This window comes from Oryzias latipes, chromosome 16, assembly GCF_053564925.1.
Source record: "Oryzias latipes strain Hd-rR chromosome 16, Olatipes_Hd-rR_3.1".
NCBI lineage: Eukaryota > Metazoa > Chordata > Actinopteri > Beloniformes > Adrianichthyidae > Oryzias > Oryzias latipes.
Genome location: NC_136252.1, coordinates 34627049 through 34649617, shown reverse-complemented (window position 1 = coordinate 34649617; position 22569 = coordinate 34627049). Strand labels below are relative to the sequence as shown.

Below are 22569 nucleotides of genomic sequence, written 5' to 3'. Positions count from 1 at the left end.
CAAACATGTTTTCATTGCAAAAAACATAAATAAATGACAGCTATGGCTCATAAATGGATCCAAAGGTCTTTTTATTCCTTAGTAGTATCATTTTTTCAGACAATGTCAGTGTTTGCCTCTCCTTACCTCTCAGTCCAGGTTTGACCGGAGAAATGAATAAACCTGATTATCATAAACCTCCGCTGAGAATCAGATGAATGGATCTGAATGAACTTTAATTGGTTCAGCTAATTAAATGTGTAATTAAATGTGTTCAGATTTGGATTCTCAAAAGAAGATGATTTAATCCAGTATGAATTAGTTCAACAGTTGCTTCTCTTTTATTATAACTTTAAACCCAAAGTTTGTGTGTCTTAGTTAAAGAAAAACATTCATTGAACTTTTATTGAAAGGCTGGGTTTAAAAACAAATTCATTCATTCAGTTTTACCCCAAATTGATTCACAAATTCATTTGTTTTCAGATTATTTTCCTATCATATGAAAACCAATGTATTTTTCCTAATTTTCAAAGTCTTATCAATTACATTTGATCAATTAGACTATACATACCAAATCTGAGCTCTGGCTTTGTTTGCCTAAGAAAACTGTTTACAAGAAAACAAGTTTTTTGTGTTTGTTTCAAGTTAAATTCAGTCAAAAATCTGAATTTGGCAGCCCTGCTTGTTTTCCAGAACCAACATTTTTTTTTCTGGTTTCTATCTTTTTCTCCATCAGACCTAAGACATTTTACTTTTTACACAAATTTAAGAAAAGATAAGACGAACGACCGTAATGTTCATGGAGATTATTAAAGAGGATCCTTAAAGAAATGACTAAACACTTTAGTTTATACTTTAATAGGATTAACAATGTTTAAAGTAAAAGAGTAACATGAGCTTTGTCCGGATTTCACTGTAGAACTTAACACATAACTAGATTTTCCATCATTTGAGCAGAAATAATAGCCACGTTGCATGTAGACCTGTCTCTTTAGGTGAAAATGAATCATCTCTCACTGTTTCTTCAGATTCAACCAAAAAGCTGAAGGATGTGCTGCAGGAGTTTCATGGAGATGGAATTCTGGCCAAATACAACCCAGAGGAGGTGCGTTCTGAGCTAACAACAAAAAAAGAAGCTTACCCTCCCATGCATGAACGCTTGTGTTCCAAACAAAGCCAGAACAGAGAGCTCTCCTCCAGCAGAAGTGATGCTCACCGTGTTTTCTTCCTCTTTTCATGCTCCCGGCTCCAGAAACAAGAAATACTCAACCAGGTGACTGCTTTGTTCTTCTTTGCTGGTTTGACATTGAGGCTAAAATATTCACAAATACATTATATTTCAAAGCACAATATTGAATAACGTGACAAAAAACTAGCTGTTCACGTGAGGATTTTACTCGGGCTATTAGTAAAGTTGTTGGCGTGTGACAAAGCAAAGACAGACTGTTTACTGCGATTTCCTCCACAAGCTGTTAGTTCTGATTTGGTGTCATCTGCAATAAAGTGCAGATTTACTTCCTGTCCGTTTGTACTGTTTCGGTTCAGGACAGTCAGGAGTTCAGAAAAACCATCAAATCTGAAAACCACAAACACAGACATTAGATTAGCAGCAGCTCCTCCAGAAAAACCCGGACGAGCTCATGAAATCATTTATAGCCACATTTAACTATGTGTGTTCTGAGTTGAGGGGAAAAAAAACACCTGAAAGGTAAATCCAAGAGTCATACGTTTGCTCATTTTTCCAAAGTTTCTTTTCAAACTAATCAAAAATGTTTTTAAGAATCCCAAATTGACAATGGCTGCACGGTGGAGCAGTGGTTAGCGCTGTTGCCATTGTGGCCCCCGGTTCAAGTCCCGGCTGGGGGACCTGCAACAGAACATCATGTCCTCCCCGTGCATGCGTGGGTTTTCTCCGGGGTCTCCGGCTTCCTCCCACCGTCCAAAAACATGCTTCAGAGGTCAATTGGAAACTCTAAATTGTCCCTAGGTGTGAATGTGAGAGTCAATGGGTGTGTGATTGTGGCCCTGCGACAGACTGGCGACCTGTCCGGGACGTCCCCGGCCTTCGCCCATAAGTGGCCGGGATAGGCTCCAGCAGCCCCGTGACCCCGAAAGGGACAGAACGGTAGAAGATGAATGAATTTGACAATTGTCAAAAATCAGAAGGTTGTTGGAAATTAACCCAACGCTGATTTTTCTTCAACTGTAAGCAGTTGTATTCCTCCGTTTTCTCTTTTTGCTGTGTCTGAAAGTGTTGCAGTAGAAAAAATAAAGCAGTTTTACCTATTCGGAGATTACATTTCGACATCATTTCACTTTGAACTTGTCAACTTTAGTCCTCAAAGTACTTTTTTTTTGTCAAACATTATTCATTTGTATTGCAATCTGAGATGGATTTTATGGAAGTGTTTCTGTTGCATAGTTAAAAATAAAAGTCAGTTCCAGAAATGCTTTTTCATTTTCTAAATGAAGCTGCGTTTGACTCAAAAAGAAAATGAAAAATTAATTCTTGCAAAATTCAATTCCAGTCAGCATTTTCAGGAGGGAGGCGGGGCGTTGTGAAAACTAAAATGCAATCCCCTATTTTATTTTTGTTTTAATTATGTCACAGAATATGAGGTGTTGAAGCAGAAAATGAAAAACCATCTTGGAGGATTGATTTTTAGTTTTGACTCATTTGATGCAGTTCCATTTTGATAACGAAAAAGCATTTATGGTTTTGAATTTTATTTTTAATTATGCTACAGAAACGCTTCCATAGAATTTCTGTGCATGCTAAATGATGAGGTGTACCACGTTTTTAATGCAATTAATGTTTGATTGTCACTCTAGAAAATAACTGGACACTTTTATGTTACACCATGTTAAATTCTTGTCAAATCTATTCATTCAATTATCTTCTTTCACTGTCATAATGAATAACAATTAAGACAGAATCTGTTTGGCCTGAGGAAAAGTTTTTTAAATGCTGAAGTAATCTGATCGACACAAAGTCGATTGGGAACCAGACCTACAGAAAAACGTCTGCAGGGTTAAATTTGTTTAGACAGAATCCCGCCGACTGCTGGCGTTCTAACAGACAAACGACACGTCTACGTTTCAGGAGATCGACTACAAAGGCTTTAGGGTCTTCATGCAAACCTTCCTGGAGAGTGAACTCCCCGAGGAATTCTGCCAGCACCTCTTCTTGTCGTTTAGCAACAAGGGACCCAAACCCAGTCCTTCATCTCTGGACAAGCCTCGAGTCTCTGGTAAGTGTTGAGAGTCAGACGGCGCCTGTGTTTGTGACCCCGGCGTGTTTCATGGTTACGGACAGGAGCCCTCTGCAGCCGCCGTTGCTATAGAGACGTCAGACGTTGTTTGAAACTCTTTTCTGCTTCTGAAGCTTCAGCTCTTTCCATTTGAAGCTGAGGGAAGACGCCTGCCAGCCGCCTTGGCAGACACATTGTTTGTTTGGACCATTAACGGCGATATCTCATTGTTGTGGGAAAAATACCAAAGAGACTTAAAAAAAAAAACACATTAGAACTGAAACCCCATGCGCCACTAAACTCATTCCTGGCTTTAATATTCACTCCAGTTCTTGGAAAATACACAAATATTTATATAATAATATAATATATGTATATGTATCTAAATCAGCTTTGAAGAAGACCCCCCACCCTCAAATATCCTTTCAAACAGAAGTAAACGAGAAGGAGACAGATGCTTTCAGGTGTTTGTTAAATGCAGTTTCTGCTTCTTCAAGCTTTGATCTTTAAAACGATGAGGTGAGGCTCTGCTGGCGTTTGCCTCCAGGTGCCCCCCCCCCAGCTGATCGATGGCGGCTGCAGTCTGCCGCCCAAATGCCGTCTGACCTTTCAATTGGTTTGTCCCTGCAGGACTGAAGCTGATCAAAGCCAACTCCACCCCTCTGAAGACCCCGACCCTCCCCAGGCCTGTGGACTCGGTGCAGCTTAAGGACATCGTGTTTTACCTGTCACTGTTGGAGGGGGGGCGTCCTGAGGACAAACTGGAGTGTGAGTCTTTTAGCCCTGATCAGGAATTGCTGTCAAATGAGCTGGAAAATATTATTTCCTACAAACCTGAAGTAAATAAACAAAATCAGATGGAGGGGGGGTTACCGATCAATTTAAATTGAATTATATTTGCACAAATAAACGTAAACTCGATATTTATATTCTAAATATTGCATTTGACATCAAAATGATAAGAAACATATATTTTTCTCTGTGGTTTAAAGTCCAGCAGACCTGTTGTTGTTTTGGGTGGTCGTCTTGTTGCAGCTCCGTCCTCATATCGGTTTTGGGTTCTGTGTTTCTTCTTTGTCTGTTTTTCCCCCAAAAATGTTTCACAAACATTTGCTTCCAGGTTTAACAGGAGTCTGTTTAAAGTTCTGCTTCTCTGCTGTCGGTCGGTCAGAGATTTGCAGAGCAGATCGGCTGTTTTTGTCGCCTCTGTGTGAACGAGTTCAGCTGTGGCAGTGGCTCCCCCTGCTGGTCATTATTCAGATAATCAACTATCCTGTACTTTTATCTTTCTTACTTATTTGCCAAACTATAAAGGTTCACATTTAAAAAACCAAATAGTAATGCTATAATTGATTACTAACCAGCTTTACATGCAATAAAACTATTTAAGGAAAAGATGTCAAACCTCCTCCAGCTTAGAGTAAAGATGTTTCTGCTCCTTGGAACCTGTTCTGCAGTGTGATGGTTGTTATTTTTTACTAAGATAATGGTCATGAAACCGAAAATTATTATTAGTTATCAAGACTTTGACTGGAAGACTGGAGTTTTGCTTCTGTCTCATCAGCCAAAATATATTTTTTCCAAAAGTTTGAGAAGAAATCCAGATGTTTTTGTTGGACGGGTTTTGGGGTGTTTTTGCTGTGCTGGGTCATAGAGTGAGGCCCGCACTTCCATCCGTCTTTTTCTGCTTCTCTTGAGGACCTCCTGCAGGAGTCCTGCTGGTGTTCTTGGACTCATTTTGGTGGGTCAGTCCTTGCTGTGTGTCACCGTTCTTGTCTCATTCCCAAAGCTGCAGAGAGGTCTCCATGACTTCCAGACTAAAACATGTCGTGACTGTTTTTTTTCCTCAAACCCGTTGGACTTTATCAGCAGCTTCTTTAGGATTCTGGATTTGGAAAAAAGGAAGGTAAGTTTGAGGGGCAAATAGTGTTTAACAGCACTGGGAGAAACCTGCATCTAGTTTGTCTTTGTAACCCTTGTTCTGTCCTAGGCACGTTAACGTTGGGAGTTGGGTCATCTAGACCAGTGGTCCCCAACCACCGGGCCGCGGACCGGTACCGGGCCGCGGGACACTTGGCACCGGGCCGCGGGAAATTTTGGCACCGGGACGCACAGAAAGAAAAAATAATTTCCATTTTATTGTTTTTTCCGAAAAAAAGTTTTATTTTGAAAAGTGACCGTATTCTCTCTGTTACATCCGTCACACTTAACGCACGTCAAAGTCACGACACCAAACATCACGTGACACACACCTTGCGTTGCACCTGGGAATAGTTCTTTTCCCACCCCCCACCCCCCCCCGTTATGTATCAACTCAAAAGAATCAAGTCTGCACCTGCAGGTGTGGGGATGTTAGGTCACACACACACAGACATGCTTTACACTGCTAGAACAGCCTGGGGTCAAATTGACCCCAGATGAACAGCAATGCATGCAATATGTGTTCAGCACATCGTAAACAAAAATATCATCATGATAACTTAATCAGTTCTCCTCATCAAATTAGGAAAAAGTCATGAAATAGGAAGCAAATATTTTTGAGTTCTAAACACTGAATGGGGTCAAATTGACCCCAAGGATAATAGGAGGGTTAAGCAAAATTATCATATCAATTATATCATATAATTAAGCAGTTAAATTATTTTTTATCAGACACTGGGTTTGTTTTGTGTAAAACCTACAAACCCTGGTAGGTTTGAACTGCTTTAGGTTCTGTTTTTGCTCACAGAAGCTCTGTTTTCCTCTGCAGTCATGTTTCGCCTCTACGACACCGACGGAAACGGCTCTCTGGACAGCTCGGTAACAATCTTTGTTCCCACTTCAGCACGTTTTATGGGGTGGGGTGGGGTGGGGGGGGGGGGGGGCTTTTGTAAGTCCTCAAAGACCCAATCTGATGAAAATGGTTTTTTTTTTGGCATTTCTCTGACAAATATAAAGAAAATCCAGCTAAAAATTGCATATCTGAGTCAGGAGCAGATTTTTTTTTTTAAAAGGAAAGGGGGGCGGGGTTACTCCATGCCATTGGCCCCGCCCACAACTCAGAGGTGAATGTCTGATGAACTCCCCAGCATAATCATGATGAAAAGACCACTGGGGACACTTTGAAAAAGATCAGAAGATGATTGGAGTGGACCTCTGAGTGGATTTTGTTTTTTATTAAAAAAAAGGGCGGATTATTGTGAAGCATTTTTGCTGCAAAAAGAAAATCACAAGTAAAGGATTTCTGAACGAAGACCAGAAACGTAGACGTTCTGGAGAAACCTGGATTTCCTTCTCTACTGACATTGACAGAAAACAGCAACCCCCCCCCCCCCCCAATATAAGCAGCCATTGTAATTACTGCTTCAGCCTCCGAGCTGTTTCCCATCATGCCTCTGTGTTCCTCCGTTCACCCTCACAACCAGCGATTGCTGGCTGCTGATGGGTGGACTGGGCCTGGGGGAAAGCTAAAGACTGTTTGAGGCGTTTCATGGCTGTCTGCTCTGGCGGCAGGAGCTGGAGCACATCATCTCCCAGATGATGCGGGTGGCAGAGTACCTGGAGTGGGACGTGACCGAACTCAAACCTGTAAGAGCAACGCCGTAGTCCCTGAGGAGAAGTGAGACGTGTCGCCGACTGAAGAGTCTCCTCTGAATTATTCGTAGATCCTCCAGGAAATGATGCAGGAGATCGACTACGACCAGGACGGCACGGTGTCGCTGGAGGAGTGGATCCAGGGGGGGCTGACCACCATCCCGCTGCTCGTCCTGCTGGGCCTGGAGACGGTGAGTCCGAGCAGAAAGCACCACAAACCCAAACCTGCAGGTGACCAGATGAGAAATGAAAGAAGAGTTTAGAGAAAAGAAAACAACAACACTGAAAAAACGATAAAAAAATTAACGTTACAGAAAGGAAAGGATCCGCAGTGCAAGAAACGACAAGAAAGACATTCATAAAAATAAAAAATGGAAGGAGGAAAATGTTCAGATGTTACGTTTTATGTTCATTTCTAACAAAGTTTTAGGATTTCTCAAATAAAGTGAAGAAAAACAAAAGTTAATTCTCACTATTCTCACTTTATTGCATTAAACGTGTGAAAACAATGAAAAGAAATCGTTCAAACGTTGCAGGATCGTTATTAAGGTGTTGATCCCATTCCTGAATCCAGATCAACGTTTCACACGTCAAACCACTATTCTTGCTATACAGGAGATCAAAATCAACAAAACATAACAGATAAAAGCACAAAGATTTAGAAAGAAGGGAATATTATTCATCACTTCCTAATTTGCATAAACGTCTCTGTTGTTTTGAATCCTTTTAGGATAAATCCAGAAAATGTTCAAAGATTTTCTGACTACAGTAGATCCATGACTAGAAGACAATAAATGAAGACGCAGCAACACCAACGTAGAAAGGGAACAACTAGAACAGACTCTCAGTCCTTTCCTCTGAGTTTCCAACAGAAAACATGTTTTACAAACCGACTTTTTTTCATCTTTAGTGAAAAAATAAAAAAATAAAAAACTCCCAAACTTCAGATGAACATTTTACAGACGTGTTCCGGTACGACTTCTCCACCACGCTAGCAGACGGTCACATGATGTCACACCGTTGATCACAAGATTTTCATAATTATATTATTAATAATATTATTATTTTATATTTATGTTTTTTTATTCCAATAGTGTATTAAATTTTAATTTTATTAAATGTAAAACGAATGTATTTATTTAATTTATAACTTATTTAAATAACCTGAACTTTATTCTTATTTTTCATCTGCAAAACTTGATACTTTTACTTTGAAAATATCTTCATTTCCAGTGACAGTGGTGCATTTGCTTTGTGTAGATAATATAAATAACTTTAACATTGTTTTTAGAGCAAGAATAAAATTATCTGGATTTTATATTTACCACACTCTACTATATTTATAAACATCTGTCATTTCAGAAATAAAACGTGTTCTATTTTTTTTTCTGGAACAAATACTCGCCTGTTTGGATTTTTACAGCCTGAGTCTATCAATCCAGATGGATCCATTTGAGGTGTTTTTTTTTATCATTTAAAGTTTCTTTTGATCTTCCAGGTTTGACTAGAAAAAGAGGAGCTCAAGATCCACTAAACTGATGGTTTCTTCGTCTCCAGGTTCCTTATGACTCTGAACATCCTCTGAAGACGACTGTATTCAATAAAAGATCCCATAATTCCCTTCAGCCACGTTGCTCCAAACGGGGTGTTTAATTCTAACACGATTAACACTAAAGCCCTCAGTCCAGGCCTTCAGATTCCTGCGATAGTGCGGACGAGCAGCTGTTCTCGTGGGGACGACCTTTTCTCCAACCAGAGCTGCAGTGCAGCAGCCTGTTGCACCCTGTGTTTCTGTGGTTACCATGGAAACAGCTGAACCTAAGCGATAACCTGAGAAGTGTCTGAAATTTTGGACAAAAAAAGCAGAGAAGAAAAACACATCTGTGAATCTGACCCTTTTTTTTAATGTCCAGACACATTTCAATAAGGAGAGACATTAGTAACACGAGTAAAGATTAGTTTGTTATAGAAAAATGTGAATAAATTAAGTCCATAACCTGCAGTGGAGGTTAAAGGGCGGGCCGTTCCAGGTGGAGGCGGACCTGCAAACTGCCTTTACATTCATGAATGTAAAGGCAAAACTACGATTCTGATTGGCTGAAAAGAAAGGTGGCCTGTTTAGCTTCTGGTTCATAGTGAAGGTGTAGAGTGACGTAACGACGCACCGTACCTGTGAGTGAGGTGAGGCAGATCCTTCTTATTTAATGCGCCAAAGATTCACTAAACTGTTTTTAGCTTCAGTTCACATCTACAGCTTATTATAAAAGTTTATGATTACTTTCCATCATTTTCAAAAAAACCACAAAAAATGTATTCATATTGATCTTTTTCATTTTACTGAACAGTGTTTTTTGATTCTCTTTGCCGCTAAAAAACTGTTTTTTGTGTGCAAATAAATAATTTAGGAAATCTGCTGTAGTTTTAAACAAAACCCAATAGACCTTTTTCACACTTCCGCATTTTTCGACCGGAAATACGTCAATGACGTGTAAAACAACTTCCTGTTAGCGTAGCAGCAGATATGAAGAATGGCAGAGTCGAAGAGTTGCAGTCTCTGTTGCGTTCCAGGCTGTTCGTCTTCCTACCAAAAACAGCCTTACTTTTCATTTCATTATTTTCCTGTGGATCCAAACCTGAAACCCAAATGGATATAGGCGATGCGAAGAGATGAAGGGCATAGTTTTAATGTAAACACAGGTAGCACCCTCTGCTGCCGGCACTTACTAACTTCGCTCCGGATGGGGTGCGGCTGCGTCGTTCGTCGCCTGAAGAGTGGTGTCGTCCGGAGTATTTTCCCTTGGAAAAACTTTACTGCTCCTTTGAGAAGGGAGTCAGTATATGACAGAACCTCAAACGTCAGTCTATGCAGCTATGCTGTGAAGATACTAGCATACGGTGGCTAAGCTAAGGCAGTAAAGATGGATCAGGACTACGTGACACAGGTAAGGTTGTTCATAATGTGTTTGGTTTACGTTAGTCAACTATGTGTACCGTTATTGGATAAATGCATTTCTACCTGAAAAAATTAATATTTATAATAAAAGATGTTCATGCTCTCACCTATTTTAATTACATGTATTTAATCACTTTTGAGCATTTTGTCATTTTGTAATTTCCTTAACAAAAATAAATTAAATGTATTTGTAATTAAATACTTAACATACTTTTCAAAACATGATTACTGTGTTGTGTTGAAAGGTAGCATAAATATATTAAGACTGATTTTTAATTTCTTTATCTTCACATGTGCTCTGGATGAGGCTTTGGATTACATCCATGACTTAGAAGCCAAGTTCCTTTGCTGGACCCAGGAGACGATGTCATGGCGGACAAAAGTTCCTCGTTCAAGACCTCCTTACTGACATTGGATCTAAGATCATCATTCCACCTTTTAAGCTTTCAGCTCAATTCAGCAAGGAGGAAAATGAACAAATCCAAGCCATCACCCGCCTCAGAATTATGGTGGAAAGAGTGATCAGTAGGATAAAGTCCTTCCACATCAGGGACTCTCCCGTGCCGCTCACACTGATGGGCGGTGTGAATCAGATCTGGCTTAACCGCCGTGTTTTGGCAAATTATCAAGGACTTTTTTGTTTTGAAGAGTGAATTAATGTTTGGTATGTAAATAATGTATAATGTTCAAATAGTATGGAAAAATTTAGTGTTTCCACATATTCTTAAAATCTAATTAAATATAAATGTTATATTCGTAATATTTTTCTGTTGAAATGTGACTGACTACACAAAAAATTAGATGAACTAATAAAACAATTTTGGTCAAAATTGTGCCTCATTTAATTTTTTGGTATGCAAATAACATCAAACATTTACAATAAAAAATAACATTACAGATCAACAGTAAGACAGAAGGCTGAACTGATTGTTAAAGACAAGATAAGTGTAATTTAAGGTATGCATTCATGCATTTGCCACAATATATATCCAAGTTCTCTTTCATTCCATCTCAGAAACCCATCCAACACAGCCATGAGAGGTTGGGGCTGCACCTGGCATAATCTGCTTCCAGATGCCATCAGATATGGATCTGGCTGTGGTCCTACACAAGGGAAACACAACACACAAAAGTTAGACATAAACTGTCAACCAGGACAAAACTGAAGTTTTAATCATCGGTTCTGAAGACAAGAGAGAGATGATTTTACCACATCTTCATAATTTTAAACCTTCTCCATGTGTGAGAAACCTGGGCGTACTTTTTGACTCTGAGCTAAATTTTATCCCACACATTAAAAATGTCGTTAAGACAGGATTTTATCATCTCAAAAACATTGCCAGAGTCGCCCGTTCCTCTCTCTTGCCAGCACAGAGGTACTAATGCATGCTTTTATTTTCAGTCGTTTAGATTATTGTAATGCCCTTCTCTCTGGTTTACCCAAAAAGTCTCTTTCAAACTTACAACTTCTACAGAACTCAGCCGCACGAGTTCTGACGAGGACCAGAGGGCGGGAACACATTACACCGGTTTTAAAATCGCTGCATTGGCTCCCTGTGCGTTTCAGGATTGATTTTAAAGTTCTTTTAATGGTTTATAAATGTTTTTATGGTCTTGGGCCTTCTTATTTAAATGATATTCTTTTAAAATATGAGCCCTCGCGGACCCTGAGGTCCTCCGGTGCTGGCCTCTTAGTTGTTCCCAAGGTGAGGACCAAAACTTATGGTGAGGCTTCGTTCTGCCATTATGGTCCTGGCCTGTGGAACGGCCTGCCGGAGAACCTCAGGGCCGCAGAGACAGTAGAGGTTTGTAAGAAGAGGCTCAAGACTCACCTTTTTAATTTAGCTTTTAGTTGATTTTAACTGCTAATTTATTCTATTAGTTTTAATATATGCTATTTTATGTATTTATTTTAATTTTATGCATCTTATTCTCAATTTTATGTATTTTTTTTTCTTCTTTTTTATGTTTTTAATTTTAGCATCTTATGATTTTAGCCCCAGTGTTTCTTGAGGGGATCTTTTCCTCCAGGGATTGCCGGCTTGGTCAGCGGTTGTTGCTGCAGTTGTTGCCCTTGCTGGGGCGGCTGGGGTCTAATTTTACAGCTTTTGGGTGTGAGGGGGACCCCGGTGTTGTCCCGGTCTGGGTGGGCGCTGTGGCGATGTTCCGGTGGCCGGGCTGGCTCCTGGTATGAAAGGATTCCCAGATACTGTTTCCTCACAACAGAGCCAAGCCATGCTTGTTTGTTTGTTTATTTATTTATTTATTTATTTATTCTTTTACAGTTACATAGTCATATTTCATTGTACGTGGGAGCCATGGGTCATGTGCTTTAATGGAGGGGAGTGGGAAGGGTGAAGGGTGGGTTGGGGTTTTTATTGTAATGTTGTGTGTTTACTGTTTTTAGTGTTAAAGCGCTTCGAGCTGCAATAAAGTGCATGAGAAGCGCTATTTTATAAATAAAGTTTGATTTGATTTGATAAGTGCATAACTACATTTCAATTTAATTCATTATATCTGCTGTAACCATAATTTGGTTAGTCATAAGATTAGAAAAAAAACAAACTTAACTTGCTCACAAAGCAACAAAAAGTGAATCACCTGTAAATGCCTTGTACAGTGTGGACCTCAGACCGTCTTAGCCAACTGTTTTGGGCTTTTGCACCATCAGCTCACTAACCGGTTCAGGATGGATTCCCTTATAAGTAAAAGGCAAAAAGCAATTACAGTCTGTAGTCACTACTTGGGGTGTTTTTATAATAATTTAGAGTTGTTCTGGATACACATCCGTTCTTAAAAAATAATGACAATATGATCACAAACCCACCTGTGCTCTTGGTCTGTGCCATCTTTGCAAGCCACTCGTGCAGGCCGGGGGGGTGGAGCAGCCTGCAGACCCAGCTGTGAATAATGTGCGCTCTGGAACAGGATGGCAACTATGTGATTGCAAAATCCTTTAGCAGCCACACAACTGCAGAAGAAAGCTTTCAGGTTGGCACATTCTGCATCCAGTGATATCTAGACACAATAAATTAAATAGGTTGAAATTAAGACATACTTATGTTGCTACATCAATGTAAAATGAAACTATAACTTTCAGTAGGGTGACCAGATTTGAGTTTGTAAAAAACAGGAGTGAAGTGAGTTTGTGAGATATTTCATCGAGAGTAATTGGTGTTCAGAGCTGCATAAATGAAGCAAATATAATTACATTTCATCTATGTTCAATGTTATTTTATTATATAAGTATCAAAAGAGAGGACATGTCCAGGAAAAGAGGACTTCTGCTCACCATACTTTCAGAAAAATAATACTAGTAAGTGAAGAAAGTGCCGCAACCGCAGCAAAAAGAATGAAGACGCATTTGGGCAACTTAACATTTCTTATTTACAGCTTCACCAAATTTTTGGGTGTTATGTTAATCTCATGCCTTTTCACTTAAACATACACACAACATATTCACTGCGATGCCTTATATTACAAATTAATAACACCAGGATTTACAGTTGACGTAAACAAAGAGTTAGCGGTGATGCGGCTATGGCTAAAGCTAGCTGAAGCTTACCTTGGTAATGGTGGATAAACTCTTCGTGGACGAATTTATATCCCTTGTCCAATTTGTTTCCTTTAGTGGACGAATGCATCTTTACACTCCTCATCACATCGGTGCTGGTGAACTTCGGAACACAACTCAGGCTCTTCGAAAACACTCTAGGCTCTGCCATTCCTCCGCAAGCGAAGCACAAACCGGAACTAGGTTTACACGTTGATGACGTACTTCCGGTTTTTGCGAAAAAGGTCTATTCATTATTAAAACAAAATGACAGTTCATATTTTATCCTCTAGGTGTCAGTATTTGACCAACTTTGATCGTTTTGGGGGGCAGCTGCAGCTTTTTATGGATCATTTTGTCAGATGAATTCATTTCTGCAGATTTCCAGACTTAAAAGAAAAATCACAACAGCAGAATAAATAATAATTCACACTGTAAAACACACAAACAAATGTGTCGACGATAAACAACTAAATAAAAAGGAAAACCATCGGATCAGACCTTTTAGCAAACAGTAGTCAGTTTAAGTGTCTTATACTGAAAGTCAGGTGGTATACCTGAAGTTTATTTGGTTTAAATCTTAAAATGTTCCAAGTTAGTCTAAAGAAGTATTCAGTCAGAATACTTACTCAACTACACGTCTATAGTAAACTTGCTGTACTTATACTCATGTACACTTTAGTAAATTCAACTTCAAGTGTACAACTTTTTGTTATGATCAAATTCAAATGCAATGCATTGTGGTCTATATTATATTTTATCTAGTGAGCATATAATGCACTCTGGGAATTTACAAATGGAATTCATTGGAATTTATGAAAGGCCTAAATAGTGCAGTAAGTAGTGAGCAGTGAAGGAATCTGAACAAAGCCCAGCTCTCCTTCTGGAGTCAACCCTGCGTATGTACGTTCATACAAACTTCTCTCTGAGATCTGAGGGCTTCAGCTCTACGGAACAGATCTCAACGCCGGATCTGGCTTTAAATCTCTGCAGGAAAATCCTGAATAAGCTGGTTTGGTGAGTCTGACCAGGATTGTTCCTGCGGGCTGCAGGTGTGTCGTTCACCTGCCGCCCGTTCACCTGCGTTGCTGCTTAGACTCAAACATGGAAGATGTAAGGCTTTGTTTTAAACCCAAAGCAAACAATTGAATTGTATTTAATCTTAAGTCTTTAAGTCCATTTTCATATACTGATAGCTGGAATGAAAACAAAAATATGATTGTAAATCCTGAAAACCTGTGAAGACGCTTGGATCCGACGTCTGGAGGAATGAAGCTGTCTGTTCACTTCTTCTGTCTGTTTCTATGCATTTGTCTTCTCGCGCTCCTGATCGTGTCTTCATGTAAATGACGAGCTTTACATCCTGACAGAATGTGCTGAAGCGGCTGCTGAACCCCATAAACATGATGGATCCTCACCTGTCCGTCTGCTCATACTCTGGAGAGATGGAGGAGCATCCTAACATCCATCTCTTCCCTCCTTCACCTTCAAAGCTCATCTACTGGTCTTCCGTCTCCTGAGAAGCTGCTTGTGTACATCTAACAGCTTCTTCTGGCTTATTAATTCCATCTACAGCCTTTGTCATGTTTGCTTCAGGTGTTCAGCACTCTGCGGCTAAAATAGGTTTAATCAGCCGTTACGGCGCCGTAGCATCAAAGCTATGAGCCAGGCGGTGCTTTACTTCATATTTGTGTCTTATGATCGTGATTAGAGTTTTAAAAAAACTCATCTTTTCTCAGGCTTTTAACTCCAGTAAGCGGATCTAGTGGACCAGCTTATTCATTTTATTGTTTCTTTATTGTATCATATTGTTTCTGATTTTATGTTGAGCACTTTGGTTGCCTCTGCTATACAAATGATTGATTGATTGATTGATTGATTGATTGATTGATTGATTAGAAGCACCGTGTCCTTCTCCACTCTCGTAAATCGCTTCCTCAGTCGTCCCTAAAACGTTCAAACTCTGCGTTTGGTTTGTTGTCAGGTGACACTCGATTCGTTCACAGCCAAGACGGAATGTTCCTGATCGGGGAAGAAGTTTGCAACAGGATCAGAAAAACGATTGTGATTGTGATGGTAGAAGTGAAAAATGCAGCAAAGGAATCTTTTATTTTGGAAACAGTCATTCAAAGGAGAATTGATCACACGTCATTTCAGTCCACGTTGGAGCCAGATGTCGTCAGAAACCACGATGGATCCGAGTCGGTCTGAGTTTCCATAGAAACCACTCGGGCCAATCAAGAGGGAACTTGTTGGAAGGCCACACCTCCACCTGCCAATCTAACATTTTGAATGTAGTATCCACCCACTTTTAATGTGGCATTTGATAGGTCAGTTTATAACTTGAACACTTTAACTACTGAAATAATATCATGAGATTATCAAGAAGATTTTAAAAAAGGTGTCAGATCCAGAACGGTTCTTCTGACCAATAGAATGACTAACAGCTGTTTATTTCTCTATAGAAGTCTGTGGGATTTTGGCTTCTTGGAGCCACTTCCTGTTTGGAACGCCAGGGGGGCGGAGCCACTCAGTCCTGTTCACTGGTTTAGAGCTCTGGTCTTTCTGCAGAACGTCAAAGACGACGGGCAGCACGTGTGGAGACTGAAGCACTTCAACAAACCGGCCTACTGCAACCTGTGTCTCAACATGCTGATCGGTCTGGGCAAGCAGGGACTCTGCTGCTCCTGTGAGGCGGCATCTTCATGTTTTAGAGTTAAAAAACCCCAAAAAACAAAACAAAGACGATAAAGTCTGCCACTGTCCTTTTCTCAGTCTGCAAGTACACCGTCCACGAGCGCTGCGTTGGCCGAGCTCCTCATTCCTGCATCAAAACGTACGTGAAGTCAAAGAAAAACACAGAGGTGAGTCTCCTCGCGTCACCTTTTCCTGTCATGGGCTCATTTTAAAGATGGCGGCAAACGCGGCGCCACGTTTATGCTTTTGGCACTTCACACTGACGAGAAACCTGATAAAAAGTATATGAAAAAATGACGCAACTTTCAGCTCTGAATGCGATAAAACTCACCAAATCTGACATGCAACCAACATCTGAAAAATACATGTTTGGCTCCGCCCACTGCATGATGTCACCATGACAACAGCACAAAATCGGAACATTCACACAAATTACTCTGTGAATATTTCCAAAATCTAAGAGCTATTGCAGAGAAGATGGCCTCTAACCTTTGAACAGTGCGCCATCTTGAATGTGACATGCAGGTGACGGCGTGTTTACCTGGGCTTTGGGGTTTTTTCTTACCTGGACCTAGATTTTTATTTTTTTTTCCAGATGTGGGAACCAAACGTTCTCAAACCCGTTTGAAATGACCGCAACAGTTTTTCTGATGCCGAGATGGTGGCGAAAAATGTCCAATCGACGCAGAACTTTAGAAGATAAATGCCCGACTCGCTGCAAACGCAATACTGTATGAATGACTATGACCTCATTACCGCGTGGGCGTGGCTAAAGTGGTTGGAGAATAGAGAATTTTCATTTGAAATTGAGCCACGAAAAATGGTAAAGGGAGTTAACTGTCTGAAACACACAAAAAATCCTTTTTTTGTGTGTTTTGTCTGGTTTTTGTGCTTTTCCGTCTCCCTGGCTTCGCCTCACAGTGTGTCGCCTCGCCTTCCCTCCACAGATCATGCATCATTTCTGGGTGGAGGGGAACTGCCCCACCAAGTGTGACAAGTGTCACAAAACCATTAAGTGTTACCAAGGCCTGACTGGGCTCCACTGTGTGTGGTGTCAAATAACGGTAAGATGCCACCCGAGGAGAAGCAGCCTTTTCCTCATTATATTCCCACTGCTTCTTGTTGTTTAGGATTCGCTTTTTTGCACCTTTGATACCTCACAAGTCATTGCACCAATTTACACTCAGAAAACACTTGTTTGCAGCCGCGAAATGATAGAAAATAAAGCAACAGCAACAACACGTGTGATGCAAATAAAAGCACGAAAATACACTGCAGAAAATCATGCGGCCGTTGATTCCCTCCTCTGCCTCCTCCAGCTCCATAACAAGTGTGCCTCCCACGTCAAACCCGAGTGTGACTGCGGACCCCTGAAGGATCACATCCTGCCCCCCAACTCCATCTGCCCCATCGTCTTGGTAAGAACGCCCTCCCCGGCCGGTCAGCGGTGCCGCGGCTGAGCCAAGTCGAGCTCGTTTGAGAGTGTGAGCCGAGGATCCAATCATCGGCCCGTGTGCCCCCACTGAGCTCCCAAACAGCCAGGCTTTATTTTGAAAGGCTGTTTCCCAAACTGAGCAGTCTGGCTTTTTTAAGGGTGGAAAGTGTTCCTGCGCTGTTAAAGCTCCGACCAGCAGCAACACAAACTTCTGCGCTAAAAGTCGAGGCAGAAAATCCGGATAAACGCTAACTAAACACTAAACAAAATACACTTTCATTTTCTCTGTTTCATTGAGTCGTTTTATTTTTAACTTTACACAGCTGAATAAATAGGAAATCTGTTTAATTTCAGAAGTTTTATTGCTTTTTAAAACCCAGTGGGGAGGGGGGGGTACGTTTGACTCAAAACGTAGCTCCGCCCACCTGGTCATTCAGCCGCAAATCATCAGTCTTCTCACTCTGACGCCATTATGTTTGTAAAATGCCGTTTCAGTCAACAACGAAACCCAAAATCTGTCCCGCCTGGATAAATAAGATAAACATTTGAGGAAAAATACATAAATATTTAAATAAAATAATATCAAAGCATTCTACTTCCTAGACACTTGTTTTTTTGTTTTAAATATAATGACTTTGAAAATAAAGGAGTTTGGTCAAAATATTCACAGACTGAAAGTTAAAGTCATGTTGTGTATTTTCCTTATTTGTTGTAAATTAGTTAGGAGTTTGATTTTCCCCCTCAAATAATAAGTAAAAATCATGTTTTATTAAGCAGAGTTTAAAGATTAATTTATTTTTATTATTGTTTTAAGTTTTCTCAAAACCTAATTTTTACTTTAAATAAATGTGTTTTGCAGTTTCTGCTTTGGACCAGCAGGGGGCGGTGTATCCTCTTCTGCTTCTTCGCCACATTAACCAGATTTTATGATTTTATTTTATTTTTCTCTCGTTTTTTCAAGATCTCAGTAAAAAAGAAAAATCTCCTGTAAATATTTATCTCGCTTTGATATTCATTCAGTCAAAATCTGCATAAGATAACAAAAAAAGGTGGACCAAATCATGAAAAACTCTTTATTTTTCAAATTTAATGTTTTTTGTACTTCTGCACGTTTTTATGCACAGAAAATACTTAAGCCTTAATGCAAATTCAGAAGAAGAAACAGGTTAATGGAAAACTGCGTTTTTAAATGCATGAATGATAAACTAAAATAAGAAAGAATAAAACCATGTGGAGGGTTGGTTTGGTTTGGTCTGGCCTGGTTTGGTTTGGCCTGGTTTGGTTTGGTCTGGTTTGGTTTGGCCTGGTTTGGTCTGACAGAAACTGATTTCTGGAGCTTTATGTGGAAACATAAAATAATGCAACTAATGCAGCAGGGCAGAAGGTCAAACAGACCCGGACCGATGAGAACAACACATAAGTGATGCTGCTGGAGCATTGAAGGCCTCACGGATCCTCTGACCCTTTGACCTCTGGCTTCAGGAACGGCAGTCCACTCTGAGGAAGGACTCCCGATCCAGTCAGTCGGGGCGAGGAAAGATGCAGCGGGCCAACTCGGTCACGGTGGACGGACAAGGACTGCAGGTCAGAACACCCGACGTCGGTCAAACACAAATGCATTTTCACAGTTTTACAACTCGGAGTCATTTCCCCCAAATGAAGCCATGAAACCTGTTCTCTAAAACTCACCGTCGACGTTTCTTCATCGTCAAACATCAGGTTTATAGGGAAACACCCGCAGAAGGTGTCGTCTGCTTAGACGCACCAATGATGGTGCGGCAGAGCTCAGTCCGGACATTCGTCAGGCGGCGTGGAAACCTGTCGCCGTCCGCAGCGACCGCTCGTCTCCTGACAGGAATGTGACGGATCACACGGCGGACACATCCATCCGTGCCTCTCGCTGCTAACCAGCGTAATATTCAAGATTATTATTTATAATTACAGGAAGTAATGGATCACTGCGGACCGGACGGGAGCTCGTTAATTCCCCCTCGGCCTGCTGGGATTGCAGACGGGGGGAGGGGGGGTTAAGTGCTTCATCTGTGTCAGGCAGGACGGTTCGGCCGACGCCTGCCGGGTCGGAGACGATCAGAAACACTGAAGCAGGAGCGATGACGTCATCAGGATCGAAGGCCTCAGCCGAAACCTTCAATCCGTCATCTCCATTCAGTCAATGACATGAAAACCACTTTTGGAAACCTTTACGTTTTCTCACCTCTGACCGATTTGAACGACGAGACGAGCTTCACGGTGAAACGGTAAAAGATGCAGCAGATCACAGATTACGCTGGGATTACGTCTCACCAAAGAGCAAAACAACAAAAACTGTTGTAAATACTTAAAAGATAAAAAAGTCACTAAAAAATATCAGTTAGAATAAATAATGGTTGTTCAAAGTGCAACGTGATGACAAAACGGCAGACAGATTTTCACCTCAAAAATCCAACAGAAGTTAGGAAATACTTCCACAGAACCACAATTCAGGTATTTGTAAATTATAAATATTTCCCAGTTTTAAAGGATAAACTAATCTGTGGTTGATTTTATAAGTAAACTTCATGAAAATAAAGTTTTAGGTTGAATTATAAAGACGTTTCTGTGTGATGTTCATCACATCTCTTTGAATTTATCAGGTAATGTTTGATAGTATTTGTGAAAACATGTTTAAAGCTAAACTATAACATTTTGTTTTCCAAAAAAGGATCATTTTTTTCTGTTTAAAATGATGACTTTTTAAGGCAGTAATTGACAGCTTCATTCTTGTAAAATTTTGACTTTTTTCTTATATATATATATATATTTTTTACGCTGGTCATAATACTTCGTCGTAGACGGGCTCCAAATCGACCTTTTTCTGTCCAGTAGACAAATAATAAAGAAATACTTGGATCAGAACCATTTTATTTATATCAAACAACAAAAACTATAAATCTCTCAGCCTATTTTAAATCAAGGAGTTTAGTAATTGGAAAAATAATTTTTTCTAAACTTTGGTTTGTTTTTTCTGATTTAAAAAAATCTTTTAAATGAAAGAAGAATAACAAATGTGCTTATTTGTGACCTGCATTCCACTTCAGCTCCTTATTCTCATGTTTTTTCCGTCTTTCTTCGCCTAAAACCTGCAGTTTCTTTTTGCGTCTCTATGGAAATGATGCTGAGTTCTTGGTCCAACTCCGCCCACTCATAACCAGGAAGCTGTTTGAACAAAACGTTGTTTTTTCTTCTTAGTTTCACTTCTCGTTTCATCCTTTTCTTGCACTGATATCAGCCTTTTACTCCACTGTTAAGTTTTCTTCTTTTCTTTCCCCCGTTTCGCTCTGATATCCGGCTTTTACTCCCCTAGAAAACAGCGTTTAACACACAGTAATGTTTTTGTTTTTCTGAAAACTGTCTAAGGGAATCTGGTTGGTGTCAGTTAAAAAGTCTTAGTTCTGGACATAAAATCTCAGGCAGGAGGACAAACAGGACAAAAATATTCAACAAACGGTTTATTTTTTTATCTACCTAATAGTAGGAAGTATGGAGCAGAGACGTTTTTCTCTAAAGTAAATGGAGTTGATATTACCACCCACATCTGGACTTTACTGACCCGCAGCAGCAGTTTGTGACGTTATGAAGATCTAAAGTTGCTTTTAAAAATCTATAATGTTTCAAAAGGCCGACACTTTTAGACAGTTAAAGACTTTCCCAAATAAACGTTTCCCAAACTGACTTTCAAATGATTTGTTATTCTTCAAGTTATAAACTGACCAATCAGGGACTTCAAAGCCCAATGGCTCCCCCACCTTGAACATTTGATTGACAGGTTCTCCCTGAGCCCGTTTTCTTTTTTCGTGGAAGAGGGGACTTTGAACAAGCTCACTCCTGATGGGGCAACAGTAGTTTCCATGGAAACGTTGACTCGGACCAATCACTGTTCACTTGCGTCGTCTGGCTCCAACATGGCGACTGGACTGACTTCATTTGGCTGGAGCCAGACGTAAAGCAGCATCCATGGGTGACGTGTGACGCCACCCATGGATGCTGGTCCAGTTCTTTGTTCTATTTAAATTAACCCTTTAACGCTCTGCTCTTAAAGACGCTGATGAGCACAGAGTGTGTCGGAAAAGCTACATTTGTTTAAAAAAATTGATGATAAAACAGAATCCATGTTTACAATGATGGTTTTTTCTAACTTGTCCTGTCCATCAGCTGAGCAGCTGGGGTTGGACAGGTTTTACTGTTATCATAGGGGGGTATGGATCTCCTGATGCACGAGGGGTATATTTGTATAAACCCCTGCTGTGTTTGAGGCTAAACTTGATCTATATTAACTATGTCTGCATCTCCAGCTGGACGGGACGGAGAAAAAAGATCTTTGTCATTTTCTTAGTATCAACCCAAAGCTGCAGCTCCTTTTTCAGGAGCCACTTTCGGCCCTCGCTAGTTCACAGATTCCAGGAGTTTGAGTCAAACCCAGGTGAGAGCTTTTCCTCAGGTGGAGGAAGAGCGAGCGCTCGGCCGGCTGACAGGAAGGCGCTGCAGATGGTTCGCTGCAAAAACCTGATAGAAGGGCTTGAAAGCGAATTCCTGTGAAGCTTCCTGCAGTCTCCAAACACCAAGCGTTTGTTTTGACATCTTCCACACAGATCACAACAATAGAGGGCACTCATCCTCTGCTGGTGTTTGTCAATCCGAAGAGCGGGGGGAAGCAGGGGGAGAGGTAAGAACACAACCTGTCTCCACAAGAGGCCTGTGAAGCCCCGACAGCCGCGCTCAGAGGGGGGGCGCCGCGGCCGGGACGGCCAGAGTTTGGAGCTTCTCGGGCTAAAACAACATTTACTTCACATAACACACACGTTTACTCACACACGCGTGCACGCTCACATGCACGCACACACACATTTATTTATGAACACCCACACACGCATGCCCACACACACACGCATGCACGCTCACATGCACGCACACAAACATTTATGTATGAACACTCACACTGGCATGCACACTCACATACACACACATGCACGTTCACACACACATTTATTAAAGGATACTCACACACGCAAACACACGCAGGTTCGGTCACTTGCATGCGCACACACACAAACATTTATTTATGAACACACACACACGCATGTGCACGCTC

General features: G+C 40.7%; 1 protein-coding gene and 2 long non-coding RNA genes across 6 annotated transcripts in view; 2 read left to right on the top strand and 1 right to left on the bottom strand.

The window, feature by feature from the left end:
- The window catches only part of dgkb (diacylglycerol kinase, beta), an 87603-nt gene that overhangs the window by 22285 nt on the left and 42749 nt on the right, over positions 1-22569 (top strand). For all 4 annotated transcript variants that reach the window (XR_013648427.1, XM_078933645.1, XM_011485842.4 and 1 more), the window contains 13 exons: positions 1008-1084; positions 1232-1252; positions 3083-3230; positions 3861-3998; positions 5980-6029; positions 6723-6797; positions 6875-6994; positions 15881-15998; positions 16085-16173; positions 16954-17070; positions 17326-17424; positions 18924-19025; positions 22070-22143. Coding sequence is in view for 3 of the 4 variants with exons in the window: in XM_078933645.1 (XP_078789771.1) it covers positions 1008-1084; positions 1232-1252; positions 3083-3230; positions 3861-3998; positions 5980-6029; positions 6723-6797; positions 6875-6994; positions 15881-15998; positions 16085-16173; positions 16954-17070; positions 17326-17424; positions 18924-19025; positions 22070-22143 (1228 nt within the window). In the remaining variant the exon portion in view is untranslated. The remainder of the gene's footprint in view (positions 1-1007; positions 1085-1231; positions 1253-3082; positions 3231-3860; positions 3999-5979; positions 6030-6722; positions 6798-6874; positions 6995-15880; positions 15999-16084; positions 16174-16953; positions 17071-17325; positions 17425-18923; positions 19026-22069; positions 22144-22569) is intronic.
- Positions 7002-10507, top strand: LOC144984623 (uncharacterized). Its single transcript, XR_013648431.1, has 2 exons — positions 7002-9745; positions 10064-10507. It is a non-coding gene; the product is annotated as an uncharacterized LOC144984623 (long non-coding RNA).
- On the bottom strand, positions 10575-13584 carry LOC144984622 (uncharacterized). The gene is made up of 4 exons (XR_013648428.1): positions 13322-13584; positions 12584-12774; positions 12358-12454; positions 10575-10860 (listed from the first exon to the last, which is right to left on the bottom strand). It is a non-coding gene; the product is annotated as an uncharacterized LOC144984622 (long non-coding RNA).